This window comes from Nyctibius grandis, chromosome 10, assembly GCF_013368605.1.
Source record: "Nyctibius grandis isolate bNycGra1 chromosome 10, bNycGra1.pri, whole genome shotgun sequence".
NCBI classification, from domain to species: Eukaryota; Metazoa; Chordata; class Aves; order Nyctibiiformes; family Nyctibiidae; genus Nyctibius; species Nyctibius grandis.
In genome coordinates this window covers 30,076,786-30,095,827 of record NC_090667.1, presented here as the reverse complement: position 1 = coordinate 30,095,827, position 19,042 = coordinate 30,076,786, and the positions used below count along the sequence as shown (strand labels likewise).

General features: G+C 40.7%; 1 protein-coding gene across 1 annotated transcript in view; it reads left to right on the top strand.

The window, feature by feature from the left end:
• Positions 1-10,148, top strand: part of MDFIC2 (MyoD family inhibitor domain containing 2) — a 46,555-nt gene extending 36,407 nt beyond the window's left edge. Inside the window, exons 3-5 of the mRNA XM_068408345.1 lie at positions 190-219; positions 5,105-5,326; positions 9,889-10,148. Of these exons, the coding sequence (XP_068264446.1) occupies positions 190-219; positions 5,105-5,326; positions 9,889-10,148 (512 nt within the window). The remainder of the gene's footprint in view (positions 1-189; positions 220-5,104; positions 5,327-9,888) is intronic.
• The last annotated feature ends 8,894 nt before the right edge of the window (positions 10,149-19,042 follow it).

The window sequence follows — 19,042 nt, the reverse complement described above, 5'->3', positions numbered from 1 at the left end:
ACACAGCATAACAGAAACAGTGCCCTGTCCCACATAACCTCCCCCTGCAAGGAAGCACGCTTGCTTCTATTTGTCCCCAAAGCAACAACTCCTGAAGTCAATGACTGTCACTAAGTGGGGGTGATACAAGTGTGAAACCACATTTATTTACAGCGTCCCTCTGCAATGTTGTTTTGTTCTTCCACCAAGACAGCTGCACCAGCTCCCTGCTGCTTACTGGCAAGTAAAAGTATTTTGTTTTTCTTTTTACTTTTTCTTTTTTGAAATATGGCCACCAAAATCTGAGGTTTGGGTTTCATTTTACTATGACTCTTTTCAAACCAAGTGAGTTCAGTTCAAGCCTTTATACTTACAAGTTATCATCCATCAGGTCCGATGTAGCTCTGCCTGCTTCATCTCAGGACTGAATGGACATGGCACACAGCTCTTTCAGTGATGAGCATGTGATATATTAAATAGACAGGTAGCAACAGCAGTACACGGGATAATGAATGGCAGGGAGATCAGCCAAACGTTCCTTTGGTTCTTTCGCTGCACTGATACACGAAGATGCCTCACAGTGAAATTAGAAAGTTACATGTCCTAAACTGCTAGAGTTTTCCACACAGTTCACCATTAACCCTTGGGACTCCTTGCCACGGGGGTGTGAGGCAAAGGGCCGTTGCCAGGATGGATTGGGAACAAATGCCACCAGCGAGTAGAGTCACAGGCTCCCTTGTCCTTTGCTGGTAAGATGAGTATGAGACCTATGTAGGGTGATAGATCAGTTCTCCTCCTTCTCTTTTAGTGGCAACTCCCACTAACCAGTTGCTCCAAACAGCTCTTTTGCTGCAGTCCCCTTTCAGCAGAACAGAGCACCTCTTATCACTGCTGACCCTTACCAGAAGCAGACTTAGAGCCCTTATATGCCACTATACAAAAGCTAATTTCAAAAGCGTGCTAGAAAACTCCAGCCTTCTTTTCTCCAGGGCTGCAAGACCCTGGTTTGTGCCTAAGCCAATGAAAAGAAACAGAGGTCCAGGGCCCTACTGTAAATGCCATTCTTGGTATCACTGCTCCTCACTATTAACCAGAAGCATCTGGGGCTGGCATCAGTGGAAAGTAAAAGTGATTTACTTTGTGCTTTCATGAACTTAGACACTATAGTCAGCCACCTGAACCATCCAGCTTAAAAAAAAAATGACATTGCATGTGACTATTGAGACTATCTCTATCTTTAATACAAACATGGGTGAATGATCCCAGTCTTCTACTGCAACAGCCAAGACAAGCCCCAGCTTCCCTGTATGAGGAAGAAAGTTTCTACTTCATGATACTGTTTAAAAATGGCACATTGTGGGGTTTACCTCCAGCTGCCTCTGCCTAACAGTCTATCACTGAATAATCTGAGCTTTCTTCATCATGGTACGCTTATTTTTCCCTTTTAATTCACTTCAGTGGATGATTTCTAAACGTTAAACACAGGATCTTAAAAGACAGTAACAAAGTTCGACCCTCTGCTCATCTCTAATTGTGATTTAATTTTTTTAACATTCTCATTTAACAGTAATCATAAATATTATCAGTTGTACATAATATATTTTTAAAGCTTATTTGGCTCCACTTATTTGTTCCAAACTCTCAACCTACTACTGTTCCATGCAGCAACAAACTATAAAAGAAAAAAAAAAAGTGTTAACCACTTTTTTTTTTCTGCTGGTCTAGCATAATCTTTATTTCTTTAGACACTTTGTGCAAACATTAAATTGATAAAAGACATAATGTAGATGGACCCACAGCTGAACTCAAAGTAATTGCATAAAAATGAAATGGAGACCTATAATTGTACACTGCTTTAGCCTCTATCGCACTGTTTTCTGGAAGCAAGGATCTCGCTTGTCATAGCAAGTTGCTTGTTACGGTGATTGCATGAAGACTTGATCTAGCTGCACAAGTATAACATTACTTAAAGGGAGCTTTTCAAACTAAGAGTCTGACACTAAAATGTACTGTATTTTCAAAGATGTAGTATGCTTTAACAAACAGAAGAGTCCTTGAATGACAGCTTTTGTTACCCTTTTGTTTGATGGTGCTGTATTGAAAAATTCAGGTTATGTCTACGCCTTTCTATTTCTGGTTTTGATTTCTCTTCAACAGCACTTCAAGAATAAAAATTGACTCGAAACATGAATAGTAGAAGTCGGTGGATACAGTAAATGTTAGTCTGGCATTTACTGTCTACTTAAGTCTGATTTTTTTGCAGTCTCTTTTTTGAATGCTTAAATGCATTCTGTGGGCCATTGTATTGTTGCAGAAATGGGGAATTCAAGAGATATGTTGCGATTTAAAATATAGTCAGTTTAGACTTTTGGGCCAATTTTGAAAGTGGAAAATGATAGAAATCGTCATTCTTGCCTGGGCCTTTCAATCTGATCCATGTGTATTCAACTGCTCGGCCTGTGTGTAGCTCTCAGCCTGGACAAACAAGATCCATTTGTAAGATTGGCACCTGGATAACAGGTGGAGCATGCGTCTTTTGGACTCACAAATTAATTGGTGTCCAATAAATCCAATGCATAAGAGGGACGTTGCTTCCTCCAGAGCTCTGCTACTTCATTTAGCACAACCTTTCCTGGAGACAGTATGTTATTGAATTAAAGCGCAGGAAAAATTGTGGTATGTCATTGATTTATAAACACTGGAAAACAGTGGTTACTGTACGTGTAAGTACATCCAAAACGCATGAATTTTCACATTTTGTACTAAAGAGGCTGGCCAAGTCAGAGAGGGGAAAAAAAAGGCTGTATTTACTTGCTCTGGGGGGGAAACCATCAACAAATTATTACAGATGGACAAAATCAGACATGCTTTGCCCAGGATGCTGGTTTCCTGTGACCAAGTGTACAACCTGCAGGCAAGCACCGCTGTGCTTTGCACTGCTGGTTCACACCCGGAGGAACCACCCCTCTCCTGCCCATCCTATGTCACGCCTGTGGCTTTCCTTCATCATAAAGCTCACAAAACCTGACAGTTATAGGTTTCTGAGACTCTGAGTCTTACTGTCTCCTTCCCCCCACTTCTCTCTATCCCACCAGTTGCTCCCTGCCTAAGGCCAACCTGTAAACTCTCCAGGACAGGGAGAATCCACATCTCCTTCATAGTAGACTTTCTCATTATTACAAGTTCAAAATGAAGCCAAAACATCTACCAACACACAGTTTTAAAGTAGTGATTCAAAGTTAAAATGAACATGATAGCTTAGTATTTTTTCTTATCCTCTCCCAAGGTCTTACTCTGCTAACCTCTACCCAGCTTTTCTCCTTCTACATATTTCACCGCATGAAGATGATCTAAAATGGCATGAAATCTAACTATGAGTAAAAAATTTAAATGAATTGTTCACTCATTCTGTAAGTAAATAACATCATAGAAATCATAGAAAAATGAGCTTGGAAGGGACTTCTAGGAGTCAGCTCACCCGGCCTTTGCCTCAAACCAGAGCTAACTCTGCAGTAAGAGCAGGTTGCTGGCATCTGTGCCCAGTTGAGCTCTCCACACTTCCCCATCCTCCCTGGGGCTGCCCTGGTGCTTTACACCTCCCATGATGAAGAATTTCTTCCCATATGCAGTCCCAGTTGCCCTTGCTGCAGCTTGTGACAGTGTCCTCTTGTCCTTTTACCTCTGTGCACTGCTGGGAGGAGTTGGGGGTCTGGCTTCTCCATTACCCTGGTTATGAAGTGGAAGACAGCATCCTGCACCATTCTTTGCCTTCTCCAGGCCAACCAAGCCTAGATCCCCCAGCCTCTCCTCATGCATCATCAGGTGCTCCAGGCTCCTCACCACCTTGGTGGCCCTCACTGGACTTGCTCCACATACCAGTTAGACATTAGATCCTTGCTTCCCCCCACTCAATGGTCCCAGTGGTTTTTCACCTACCTTGCAATCCACCCATCCCATCCACATTTCCTCCTTTTGGCTGCAAGGATACTATGGGGCACAGCAGCAGCCTCACCAAGGTTTCACTCTCTATCAACCTTTTCTTGGCTTTTCTTTAATCCATGTCAGGGGTCAAAGGTACCTGAAAAACAAGAGATATGCAGGGTCTCTCTTCTGGCTCCTTGCAGCAGAGCGCCGACTGACTGCTTGAGAGCACTTACTGTTCCTCTCAGAAAGTAATGTTTGCAAAACTGAGGTGTTTGTAAAGATTGATTTTCTGTGTCTGGCTCAAAAGCAAGCATATCACAAGATTTAAGTAAGATAAAAAGTGAGGTTGTGCTTGATGTGAGGTGCAGGAGTTAATCAGCTGTAGATAAGAACTGATGAGGTTTTATCATTCCAGCCATAGAGAGAATGACTGTGTTTCTTGGCCTCTTGATCACTTCGGAGAGTAAGTGAAGCTATATATCAACCCATGTTTATCTGTGCCTGAGAAGTTCTTCAAGAATAAATTGAGCTCAGAACTCTTCTTAACCTTTCCCCTAGTTGGGGCTTAAAATTAAGCTCTCCCTCTGCTTTTTGAGCTGCCTCTCTGGCACGCTGACAGCATGTGAAGTATCCCGTCTTCTAGTTGACTTCCAGGCCAACAACACAAGTGTGGATGAAGTTATGAAATAATGAATCTGGATGTTAAACAGAGACCATCTGGCTTTCTTTGCTACAAGATTACGAGCCATGGCGAGCTGGCACATCTGCATCTAGGTACCACCTACACACACATTGTTGGCTGTAAATTTAGGGAAACAGAGCTGCTGTTGAAAAATAACAAGAGAATTGTTTTGCTTTCTTTTATATCACAAATTGAAGTTAGGATATCACACTTGAAATAGATGTTGACTGAGGCAATAGGTCTGTTCTCTCTCCTAACCTGATCCCACCCAGTGGAAGTGAGTTATTACTTAGCCTCTAAGTCCACTGTGTTTAAGAGAAAACTTTAGAATGCAAATTCACAAATACTTATACTATGAATAAACTTTCCTTGGGTAAAGAAACTGAAATCATTAGGTAAGTAGGGTTAGGCCTTGGAAGCAAACAACTGTAGGCTTGGAAACTCTGCATATGTTATTCTTTCAGATCTTTGTCTTAGTATCGCAAACAAGTCTTTTTTTTTTTTTCCTAATCCCACCAGATAACCAGCTTACAAATGAAAAACATACAGATGAAAAGCCTATGAAAGGGATTGTTGCAAGTTCTGTCACAGAATTCAGAATCACAGATGCTTCATCAAAGGGTACCAAAAATGAGAAGAAATTGTCAGATGCGAGCACATCATCCATTGCTTCCCTGGAGAAATGCAGAGAATTCACTTACATTGAAGATGATGCATCAGTACATCAGAGAGACAGTGACGGTACGTTTTATAAAAAAGATCACATTTAAGCTGATTTCTAAATAATGCCCATTGCAAGAGCACTATGTGTATCTAACTTGAAATAAATGCTCACATGCTGAAGAGGAGGGTCAAGAACACAGCCAAAAGCAGCGTTAAGTTGCCTTGCGGACATTTTTGTGATAGATGAGAATCTGCAGAAGATGATCTTAAATTGTCAGTGATACTAAAGTCATAGAAGAGGAGCTTAGAGCCTATTGTGCAACAGAGCATCCGTACTTTTGTAATGAGTGTTTGCACAGAGGTACTAGCGTTGGTATCAGATAAACAGAGTACCTCACGTGGACACATTTCTCCCCATAGCAGAGGCTGTTGCTTTTGCCATCAGTACTGCAGCAGCGGCTGTGGCTGCTGAACAGATGCTGTGTTTGGTGGTCAGCATATTACCTCTACGGGCTTGCGTATGCAGTTCTTGTATGGACCATTACCTCCAGCCCCGCCATTCTGCTGACCCATCACCAAACCCTCCCTCTGCTGATGACACTGCAAAACTCACGTGGGTCAGGATGAGGAGCTCTCTTCATACTCTGCCCTGATGTCTCTGGTGACCGGACCTGATGGATATACATAGATAGGACTTCTGGTTAGTTCCGTATGCTCTGCATTTTGAAAAAACGTATTTGAAAACAAAGCACTATGAAAGGTAGTTACAAACCAAAACTGCAGCAGAAGCCCAATAGTTCGAGCGCATTTTTGCAAATGAACATTGCTAAAACATAACTTGCTCTGGGGCTAATAATCAGAGATGTCTTACCTTTTCTGAAAAGGAGTTGATCCTTTTTATTGTGTAAAAGCACAAGTTAAAGAGCATTATTTTTTGTGAGAGTTTCAGAGGCGACAGTATAACCAAGAGTTAAGGAATAGAATGGGTTGTGAACACTCATTACAGACCAAGGGACATGACTCCTGCTAATGTAAATAATATAACACACTTGATTTTAGTGGAATTATGCTGAGAACCAGCTATTCCTGTTTTTTCCCGTGAATGTGAAAAAAGGGCTTCTGTGAAGCATTTTTGAAGTTTCTTATGTGTGCCATTTGCAATAACGAATTAGCGTGCTATATCCAATGGAGTTAGGATCCATCATGTATATCATTTAACAATTCCTAAATTAAGAATTTCTAAATACAGGCCAACACAATAAACTGCCATGCTCTCCAGGAACCATTATAATCTCTCTTGTATCACTGATCCTGTAATAAAAGGGACATCTCTGATGCATCTGTTAGAATACATTTAATTTCAGTGAAGGATCTGAAGTGTTTATTTCATTTAGGGGACTTGCCCTCTAGTCCAGACACTCACTATTTTCTGTGTTTGCTGACTACCCGATCAGGCCCCTCGACCATTATTGGCACACAGGTGTGTACCACATGATGTAAATAACAGATTTCATACTCCTTAAAAAATCTAAAAGTGAAGGGAATTAACAAAAAAAAAACCCCAATCTGTGCTCAATTAATAATGTTAAGGGCTGGATGGAAGCCAAGAAACCAAAGGAAGCCAGATTTGTGGTTGTCACTGCATACTCTACTCACTCTACTCTGACAAGTTATTGCTTATGCCACACACAAGGCCAAATCCTGTTCGCTGATGCATGGAGAACCTCTGACGGCAGAGCAATAGCTGAGGAAATCGGCGATTATTTTGTTCCTTGTGCTCAGAAAGGAGCAGATCCAAAGCTCATGGGTCTCACCAGGGATGTCCATCGTGGCCTCAGCGAGCTTTGGACCAGGTTCGTTCAGAGCATCTTCTGCGTGAGCAGAGAATGAGCTGACAGCCACCAGCCAAGAGCAGGAAAATTTAGAGATGGGGCAGGCTGGTAAAATTATTAGAAGTTCTTCTTTTGTGGTAATTAATCTAGTAATGTAGAGAACGAGAGCTGAGGTCGTTGTTCTCACAGAGATAAATGCAGTAATGCCGTTTCGCAAACAGCAGGAATAACAGAGGAGAAAACAGGAGATTGCATCTTCTTTTATGCAGTTTTTGGCTAATTTATTTTCAAATATATAAATGAATGCATAGGAATGGATGCTTAATTGCTAATATCTATTATTTATATACATTACCCCACTTAAAACAGGACAAAAAAGACTCATACATGCAGATTTTTTGAAATGTGTTACATCCATTATCACAGTTCATGGTGTGTGCTCTGATGGGAATTTAAAAGCATCTTTACTGCACATCACAGACTCTGTGCTTAAACATTACTTTATTATTAAAATCTTGTGCTTTTTGTGTGCTCTTTTTCCTGGATGAAGCTCTAAGAATCATATCTATTCTCTCCAGATTACATAAGCACCATTATGGTTAACACATTCAGGAAAAAAAATGGTGTTAGAAAACAGATCTTTGGAGAGAAAAAAAATTGAAAGGTCCTTAATTGATATATAATTTTGAATTTCATCTTTCATATCTATGTATAGGAAGGAAATTTTATAAACATAAGATATCTAAAAAGAATAGTCTTAATTACACCATGGACTACTGGATAAAATGATTACATTTTCTACACTGTAAATTTCATACAATTAAATGCAGCGGTGTCACCTTATAAAACGTTTCAATTTTATAATTATTTCAGTTCATTTAGTTAGAAAAAAATATAAGCATGAATTTACTAAGTATCACCAAAATCTAGTCATTCTTATTCTACAGAACTGACTTAGAAGTTAGTTGTGCTTGTCTGAACTTAAATAGATCTTGACATATTTAAATAAGTATTAAAACTGATAACACTGGTGATGATATGCTACTTAGAAAGAAGTTCAATCACATGCTATTTATTCTTGCTACCTGCTTTAACAGCTTTTTTTTTTTTTACAAAGAAGCTGGAATGATTTTTTAATTTTGTTTTTCATCACGAAAGCTTTCTTAAAAAGAAAAAAAAAAAAAGAAAAAAAAAAAAAGAGCATAATTCTGGAAACTTTCTGGCAGTGAACTTTATGTTACGTGAGATAGAAAATGCCACAACAGAACCAATGCAGTTGAATGAGTTCACAGTTAGTCATCCTAGGGCAAGAAATGCAGTTATAACCATATGCTTTCCTGAAAGAACCAATGAAAAGGCATTCATATTGTTGAAGGCGTTTTTCCGTTCCAAAAACAAGGAGGGAAAAAAAAAATAACACGGAAAGGTCTGGGTCTTTGCGCTCCAACTGGATTCACACAGTCAGAATCTCACACCTGCTCCGAGCCCCGCTGAGCCCGGAGGCAGCCTCCCCCCAGATGCCGCACTTTGAACGGTGGGGAGTTAATTAGTTGGGTTTTGAGGGGAACAAATATAACACAAAGTTTTTGTCACAATGACCAGTTTTTCAGGAATATTCCCTGGCTCCAGACACACATCCTAGCTGGTACTATTTTCCAAACTTTCGACTCCTTTCAAAAATTAACAAGTCTGTGAATGAAAAGGTGAGAAACCTGTTCAGTGGGGAAGTGGAAGGACCCTGGGCTGAGAATCGATCTGCACGCTGCCCGCTGTCAATGCTGGTCTCCAGACTTGCTTTTCCTCCCTGTCTCTGCTTAGGCAATCCAGCTGTCATCAAACATCTTTACTGAAATAGTCTACTTACAGAAATCAAACTATAAGCCGCTGATGAATCTGTACTCTTTTTTGCCCCTTTGTGCGTGGATTTGCTCTCATTCATAAGATCATCTCAGTCCTAATCCAGATGCCACATCAAATTCATGAGCCAAGGATGCACTATCCCGTGCATCCAGACTGAACATGTACAAAAGCAAGAACTAGACCTGAAGAGTCTGAGGGCCTGATCCACTCTCCACAAAAGCTTTGGGTGCTTGCTCACTGACTTCCAGCAAGGATTGATTCAGATTGTAACGGACTGACAGCCCAGAAAATAATTGTTTACCTAAGAAGGAGCCAGTTCCGAACTCTTCATATGCAGGCAAAAGTGCCCCTGGAAGTTTCTTGGTTGGTTTTTTGTTGAAATTTTTTTTTGCCTTCCTAGAAATAGCAGGAGCAGCCTGATGATTTTTACCTTTAATTGCAAACTCTTGTGAAAAAGAAAATAAATTCCAGTGTCACGTGCGTTGGTCAGGTAGCACAAGTGGCATCACAAAGCAACAGCACTTCCAAACTCCTGCCAGGCTGCAAACCCCCCAGCAGAGCATCCCTGCTGCGTGAGGGTCACTCCTGTGCTGAAATTTGTAGCCCAGACTTAAGACTAGAGAATCATAGAATCAGTTAGACTGGAAAAGACCTTTAAGATCAACGAGTCCAACCGTAAAGTTGGTTCAGAGTACTTGTTCCTCTGAACTTCACTGCCACAGACTATTTTCATTCAAATTATTTTCATGCCGCTGTTGTTTTCCCAGAACAAACAACATAGAAAATAAATCCCTTCATTTGACTTTATGGAAGTAGTTATCATCAATGTATTTTTAGCCTAGCCTGTGTGCTGTCTTGCATCTCATTTCTGTGTAGTCACACCAGCCTGAACCTGGGTAATCAAGCACGCCCTTTTTCTTACGTCTCGCTGCTTTTCCTTTTTCTTAGATGAATGCGCAACACTTATCCTGGCCTGCTTGTTCTGCCAATTTTGGGACTTTCTTATAATGCTGCCTGATACCTGTGAACATTGGCTGACAGATACCTGTTGTCCATCCAATAGATACTACCAGACCTCCAACGAAGACCACGCCAACAACGACTGCAACTGTGACTGTGACATTGATTGCAGCCTTTTTGAGTCCTGCCACGAGACTGGTGAATGCCTGGAACTTGCCATGGAGATTTCTGAAGTCTGCTATCGCTAAGAGGAAAATAAGTGACAAAATTCCTCAAAACTGCCTGAGAGTGAACTGACAGTGTACAAAGGAGACTTGGTTTGGGTTTTGTTTTGGTTTTTTTTTTTAAAGATAACAATAATAACCAGAGTGTTTGCCAACCAGGACTATGTGCATCATGCTGCTCCCACCCTGGAGGTCTGTGTATCTGTACCATTCCAATTGTTTGATTTCACAAGCTGCTGAAACCAATAAAGGACAAAAAAGGGTCTTCTCCTTTGCCATAGACAACAGAATTCCTAAGTGCCAAGTGTGCTTGATGCTTTACCCACTGTCAATCCAAGGCTTTTATAAACCTCTAATTGCTTTAAACAGGGATTTCCCCATTCATAAACACAGGACAAATTAGGACATTATTTTAGAACCGATATATATTAGTCCATCTTCCTAATGGATTCATACCTAAACATGTATTACACATTGTTGGTTATTATTAATAATGTATGATATAGCATCATTTTATAATGAAAAATTTATTTATTCAATCTCTTAAAACACACTTATATGCTCAGTTTAGGTAGAAGAGAAAATTAAATGAATTAGAAACCATGCTAGTGGTAATTACAGCAAACGTCTCTAAAAATCTCCAGTGCATTTTGTAGGGGAAGCATTTTAACAGGGTAGTGCAATTTGACAGCGTATTAACGTGCGTGCCTATGGTTATGTAATAACAGGTTATGCCTATTGTTCATTAGTTATAGGAAAGGGCTCCTTAAGTGTAATTAGCCTACATGGGAATTGACTGCACACTTCCAGAAGAGAATTACCCCGTGGACAGCCAGTTAACTCCTTTGCCTGATTTTCACTTGCAAGATTTCTGCAAGCAGCAGAATATTGCCACCTATTCTAGTGGAAACAGGCATCTCCACCTATGCACAAAAGATTACAAAATGACATTATCTATCCAGGTTGTGCTTTCAAACTCCCTCTATCTCTTTTCTGATGGCAAGTCTGATTAACAAAAAGGAAATACATATTGCACATTACACATATGACAACAAAAGCATGTAAATTCAGCTGCCTGGGAGTGCAGAACACATGTATTAAGCACAGAGGAAAACAGAGTTGCTTGCTCACATTAGATATGTATAGACTAACATCAAAGACAGTGTTTGCTTTGTATAGGCACTAAAACCTCTCCCAAAAATCCCACCAATCTCAGTGCAGAAGTGTCTGGGGAATCCCAAACAAAAATCCTGGACAAGACGTCAGGATACTGGCACTGCTGAAATCAATGAAGCCATTTGTTTAATAATCTGAGTTTCAAATCTGTAGTCCTGGCACATGAATATTTAATGGAAACAAAAATTCATCTGAACTTCCTTTGTTTTTCCTCACTTCTGGAAAATTCATGTTTTCAAAAACTCAGAAAGTAAGAAGTAGGTAGAACTGCTAACAATCTTTGTACAGGTATCTTACAAAGTTTAGTGACCTAAGGAAAACAAACCTTAGAAATGCAGCGAGCAGCCCGGCATACCTTGTTTGTGTGTTCCTTCCAGGATGTCAGTGGGAAGTAGAACAGGTTTGCTTATTTTAATTGCGATGTCACATTGTGAGTTCTAGCCATATAAAGGAACAAAGTCATTAGTCCTTAATTGCCAGACCTGCGCTAGCCTGCCAGCTGGGTCTGGACCCAAACCCAAAAAGCACTAACCACCGCCATCCAGGAAACACTGGTTTTGCACACCCTGGGCTGGACAATGCCTGGTTTTGCACACCCGGGGCTGGGCAATGCTGAGTTTTAATGCTCCAGTTTGCACTCTCCCATAGATTTTTGATCTTAAATCTCCCAATACTGAGCCTCACAGCTAAACTCTCAGTACAACGTACTGGGCCACAGAGGCTTGGATGATTCCGCTTTCTACCACAGGTTATCCTCGACAAAATGCAAGTGGGCAAGTATGAATAAAGACACTGACCAAAAACATTTAAGAGTCAGAAAAGGAGAAATCCTGCCCCACATATCACTTCTTAGAGATGTGCCATTAGAGATGCATGTTGGCAGTCCTTGTTCTCGATGCTGCCATCTAAAAGGGGAGATTTCACATGCAAGGGCTGGAAGGAACCCAAGAGAGGAAACCAGAGGGTGGCATACCCCAAAATGCTGCCAGTAAGGGACCCAGAGATGGGGAACTTGTCTTGCAAGCCAGGATGTCTTGTTCCAGCTCTGAGTCTGCAAGGTAATACACATTGGCCATACTGGGATCAGCCATGGCAAGTAAGGTCTCTGTGCATCAACTGTGGAGCTGAATTAAGGACTACTGGCACAAATATTTTTTTTCAACCCTTTTCCTAGAAATCATTATTCAAAAGAGCTTTTTTTCATGTTGTAATCTATAGGTTGGCAAACTGAGGTCATGTCTACTTTAGGGCATGGGTAAGATCAAAGACAGAATTACAATGGTCATGGCCATGGCCATGGCTAGACGGGATGTCCCAACAATATGAATTGAATCACACTGTGGGATATATTGAGAGCTGCTGCTGTAGAGAATGGTGGTGTTTTAAATAATGCAGCAATATCTCCTTGCCTAAAGTCTACAATGGTACATTGCTCAGTTTCCTGTTTTAGTAACTAGATTTTTAGAGGCCTTTTGTATGAGTAATGGAACCTTGAAAAACGTGTTATTTCGTGCAACATAGTAGAAGCAGCAGCTTATGATGACTTTGTTTTCTGTCATAAAATTGTTAATTGCAACATCATATTTTCATGACACACAGGAACCCTTTAATACACTGACACCAGAGAAAGTCAATCAAACTTTTCCATTAACTATTCCAGAAACTGGGTTTCCTCTTTGGAGAGCCATCATATTCCCACACTAAACCGACTTCCTAGGCCAAAGAAATACCCATTTATCAGATTTGAACATGGGTAGACATTCCAGTAAAACAGAAATATTTGGAACAATTCAAGGCTCTCTCTGTATTTTTTGTTTACTGGGAAGGAAGGTCTGAGCACTTGAGTAGGAGGCGTTTGGGTGGATGGCTGTTCTGAACATGTTGGACTCAGCTGTGCTCCCAGAGAGATGTCAGCTCCGCAGCGTGTGAAACCAGCTCCTCAGAACAACAAATAGAAGTTACCATTTTGCAAACGGGAACATCGCTGCGACACGACGCCTCTCCTCATCACCATAAATGTGCTGACAGATTGGTTGGGGGAAGAGAGAGACAGTGATAATTACAAAGAGCTATATTGCTACCTTCTACAAGAAGGGACCATGGGTTGCTCTCTAAGCATCTCCTCTTGGAAATGACCCAGCAGTCTCATCCTTGAGAGGAAAATGTGTTTTCACCTTCTTTCACTGTGTTCTCAGGACACAACACAGATTAGGAAGTAAACTCTTTACAGCACAAATTGTCATTTGCTAAATATTGTGCTACACACAGAGGACTGAATGTGAAAGGCCTCACGGTGCTTCTGAAAGGCTAAAGACCAGTTATCTCAAAGGAAATGAAATTCCCTGACTGAACATGAGCCCTTCCGTAATGTCGTTCTGGTGCCTTACACTCCATGCACGCAAGTCCCTTTAGACAGGGGGCTAACAAAAATTAGCCCATGTACACCCCCAAATACAGGGATGGAGCATATTATATTATCTCCTTTGATTTTCCTCTGCTTCCTAGAGAATTTTGATTTTCATACTCTCTTAAGAAATCACAACTAGAATGACCAACATCTTCCAAACGTCAAGACAACGCACAACTCTGCCTTAACTCCAGTGCTGCTTAGGGATTCAGGCTGAGTGCTACAGCTGAGCTCTGGAAGACTTTGGTTCTCAGGAAGAAAGCAAAATATGGAAATAATTAAGGCGTTCACCATTGTATTTCTCCTATTGTTATGCTTGTACAGTATCAAAAAATGTTCAGTAGTGTTGGACTAAGATTGTCTGTATCTATTAAATTTTTCTTTTAGTTACATAAAATGCGTGGTTCCATTGCTTTAATCTTAATCTGTGTTTTAGGCCTCTTAAATTCAAGGTAAGTTTCCTATTATGCAAGAAAATAAGTTTACCAAACAGACTGGGATTTCCAGGCACTGCTCCACTATAATTCCCAGTAACTGAGTATTAATCATGATTAATAATCTATCATTCCTGTGGTTTTTTTAAAAAAAAAGGGAATTATTGAGAAACTGCACTTTCTCTTAGCATACTTCACATAATTGCGCAATGGAACAACTCTATGGAATTCATTATTCTGCTCCTAACGATCTAGATTTCCTTAACATTGCACACAAACAGGAGTCATTGCCATCTGATGTATGTTCCATGGCCTGTGCAAAATGAGTTGGTGGGTGCAAGCCAATTCATGATGGATGTGTGCCCATATCACAAAAAACACCGTTATAATTGGTACCCTTAGGAAAAATGCCAAGGTCTGAGGGTAAACAGAGCACTTTCTGTCCCAAGAGCTAGCTCTTCCATGGTCAGAGTTGAAGCACAATAGAAAGAGCAACGCTGAACTGCATCTGCTGCCCCTGTAAAGGGCTTTACTCTCCTGAGGTAGCAGTTGGTATCTCAGATTCCCTTTAAAATAAGGAGAAAATTCAGTCTTAAGGGATACACTCATGCCTCTTCCCCCTTGCACCCATTAAAGTCATCATGGAGGCTGCACAAGTATAAAAGGAAACAGCCAGCCATTGTTACAGTATATAATTTGTTCTCTTTCTAAGTGTATCCAGAAAAAAAATCTATTGTCACTAAATAAAAAGTGTCTATTCATCAATCCCCACTTGAAATCTAAGAAATCTACAAGTTAGAAAATGCCAAAAGTCACTGATTTATCATCCCCTAGTGCTTGCCATGGTGAGCCACCATTCTCCTCGTATTGAAGAGGGACCATGGACTTGCAACAGGCCAGTTCACAGACCACTAGAGTATCTTGCTTATAAAATACAAAGCAAAAAAAAGAAGATGTCTCATGGACATTCTGTTGATGGTCTGCCTGAGCAGAGCAGTTTAAGTGACAAAGCAATATTGGAAAAGTCTGCTTCCTTCTTAAAGAATCTTGCAACTGAAGCAGTCATTCACATGCTCATGCCACAGTAAAATGACCATGGTACAGAGAGGAAAAAAAAACCTACCTTATACAAGTGCACAAAAAAAAAAATCACCATCAATATCATTAAAATGCAGACTCAATTTATATTCCCAGTTTTGCCATGATTTCTACGAAGTAAAAAACAATGCCAGAGAGCAGTGAAGAAAATATTATTAGATCAACAGTATAAAAAGTATGACTGATTCCATTAGCAAGCACAGCTGAGAAAAGACAGGATTTAAATCAAATCTAAATACGATAAGATTATAAAGCCAAAGTGACATGTCCATTTTGGAAAGCATACAGGGCAGGGACAGAAGCAGCAGAAGAAAAGCAGAATTTTGGGTTTATGCTGTAAAACATGCTCCACCTTACACAGCATTTAAAAACCTGCTGGAAACATCCTGTTAGCTCCTCAGTTTTATACTGTACTTGTTCTAGGTAAATAACAAGTGTGCAGTTCATTTACAGGGGCACCCTTTGTTCATCATTATTGCAGTATGTTTGCATCATTCATCCTCTCAGAGAGTCAGTGTGCCTTATCACTTGATACAGTCATCATACACACAAACTCTTCTACTCAGGAAACAGCAAAGCTGCCCACAGAACCACAGTTTCAGCTCCTAAAAACTTCTGGGGTGTTGTAATGTGTCTTTGCTCCATGTGGAAGGTGAAGCAAATTGTGCTGAAGGTTGGTGTCAAATGGGACAGCCAATTGCTTAAAATAAAAGGATCAGGTTTTCTAATCTGTTCTCGTTTGGAACAGGAGAGCTCACCCTGCACTTCATGAGCCTTTTCATCAAAAATGTAGCCAGAAAAATCTCTCTCCAATAAGTGTTTTTTGGATAGTACAATGTCCAACAAAGTCTACTGTATATATATAGAGAGAGAGACAGGTAAAGGATTAAAAAGCAGAAAGAGATGGGGTAGCTTTGGGTAACGTAACTGATAGCCTTTGTTACTGGCTTGTGATCTCTGATTGCTCCCTGGAACAGTTTTCTCCTGTCAGGATAATCGTGATTTCTGCTGTATCAGAGGCAAATGAGCCATGGTATGAAAGCAGGACAAGCATCAGCGGGCCTTTGCCCCAGCTCCTGAAGATTTCTGCTTCCTCACGTGCTGCCCACTGCTGTCCTCGTTTACACCTAGATGGTCTCTCTGAAATAAGTTTCATTTGTAAGGGATTTCAACACAGTTCAAAATCAGGAGTGGAGAAGGACATGCATCAATATTCATCTTCTCAAAGTTATAATCAAATATTAATCCATTTTAAACTCCTTGATTTTGCTATGCATTTCATTTTTCCTATAATCCATAACCCATACACACCACGAAGTCATCACTGAGGGGAAGCTGGAAAAGTCCAACTACCTTTCCAAATGGAAATCAGAAGACATATTTTTAGCTACATTAAGCCAACTGCATGCAGCTCTGCACGCTTATGTAATTCCAACATAAAAAATAATCCATAATATTCCAGAGGAACAAATCCAATTCTTAGTCATATAAATTTTCATATAAGTCCATCAAAACCCATTCCAAAAATGTCTCAGTGTCTCTGAGTGCTAGAGTTGGAACAAAAGAGTGAGTCCTTTAAAATGCCTTTGAACCTTCCAGGGATGTTAAATCTAATTGCCCTTAGCATAGCACCGATCCACAAAGGTTTAAGTCATGGAAAATGTATTTTACCTTTATATAAGATATACTATGCAAAGTTTATCATGGCACAGTAAAGTCAGATCTAACCTACTTCGTGCAAATTTCAGACAGGAAGAAATTAACCTTTGATGCTTCACTTTAACTAACCAGGCCAGAAAAATGTGTCTTCTCGTTGCAGACATGCAATATTATATTAAGTTATATGACACAATAGGGTATGGTATGATAAAATATCAATTTGTGCACTTGAGTGTATATGTGTACACAGAAATCCATATTTATACTCATGGATATTTATGGCAATGCCTCTATGTTCCAAGAAGCAAGAAATGATGGAGAGTGGGCAAAGATTAATTGTGATAGAAATCTTTAGACAAAGCCAGAACCAGTCTTATTTGTTAATACCTTTGGAAGCTGTATAATTATCAGATCTAAAGTTGAACAGAAATTTTCCAGTAAAACGGTTGTTCATGGCAGAGTGATCATTTGCTAAAGCAGACCTTGCAGCATCACGGGCAAGGTAGCGTTGGGAACTGCTCATTTCCCTGGGGGGCTCCAAGGGGCTTTGGCAGCCCACAGAAAGAAGAATGACCCAGGCGCTTTCCTGGGAGCCTGGGAAGTCCTTGAGATTCAGGTCAACCATCTGCTCCATTTCATTAAAATACAAAACAAGAACTAGAACAGACACTTTTTTTTTTCCAGAATCAGTTTTCTTTGACAATCCTTCTACATGAGTTCTTTCATTTTCTAACATCTACCTGAACAAGTATTTTTCCCCAAACTCCAGAATCTCTGGTGCAATAAAACCCCCTATATTTGCCTATAATGGCTTCGTCATGAGCAGTGTTTTACAGGCATGGGAGGAGACTACATCTGACCCAGAGATCTCCTAATTTTAAAGACAAAAGCGGGAGAAGTATAAGACTGTACCGTCTGCAGAAAGGAGAGCAGAACAAAGGAACCAAGGGTGGATTTTTTCCTCCGAGAACTTTATTTCTCAGCTAGAAATCTGATCTACAGCAATGGGGGCCGAGGGACAAGCCGTGTTTATAACACGGCCAAGGACGCTGTTCCCTTGGTTCAGTCCCCCGGTGCACTCAACACTCCTAAGCTGCGTCCACTCTATAAAGGCCCAAGAAAACTTAAGCAGGCTTAAATAAAAAAAAAAAAAGAATTTGCAATGACACGTCTTCTTAACCAGCATCATGGAAAAGTCATGCTGCTCTGCATATAGCCTTCAGGATTGTGTCTGTAACACTTGAAATCCTGCCCAAGTCTGGCTTCACTCGCGCTAACAGGTACTCTGTGTGCTTCTGCATCTTTTCCTACAAGCAAATGTTGCAACTTTCCTATTGCGACAGCTGTAATAGGCATTCACGTTACTCTGTTTTTCCTTAACACTCCCGATTCCTTTTATAACTAGTTGGGAATACACTCAAGCGCTAATGGCACTTGTTCAGCCATCCGGAGAAGGCGCAGCATCGTTTTTCCAGCTATTGGTATTTCTTCATTTTGGAAATCTGCACTTTGCTGAGATTCAAAGGCCTGATATTTAACTTAGATTCATTCCTCTTAAGGTCAGAAGGCACCATTAAAATTATCTGGCACCACAAGATTGGCATCTAGTTGAAGAAAAGAGGTTTTAAACCAGTCATTCCTTCCTCTTACTTCTGCTTGGAAGAGGATTCCAGGTGCCAGATAATTAAGTCACCACTGACAGATGAGGCAGGTGATAGACCTGCATCCATATGCTATCACTTCTAGTTTGGTAACCTCAAGGGAGGTGGCTCACGCTGCACGATAGTGATCTACAGCTGCTGGTGTTTGCTAATCCGTCAGCACAGGCTCCTTCTGCCACCACCTGATGGAAAAGTCCTAAGGGCCTGAGCAGAAATGCAGCTTTTAAGGCTCCAAAGACATTATTTCATGGAAAAGGACGCGCTCGGGGGTTTCAGGCCATAAGCACTGACTGCTGTCAGCCCTATGGGATGGTGTAAAGCGTTGGGAACAGCATCAGTGCAGTCCTGCACAATGGCAAATAGTCTGAACTGCCTTGCAAGACACTTCCAAGTGAATCTAAGCATGGAAAATGGCTTGAATGGTGTAGGAAGAAATGGCACTAATAAGCCCTCTGAAACCCATTGGTAAGGCAAAGCAAGGAG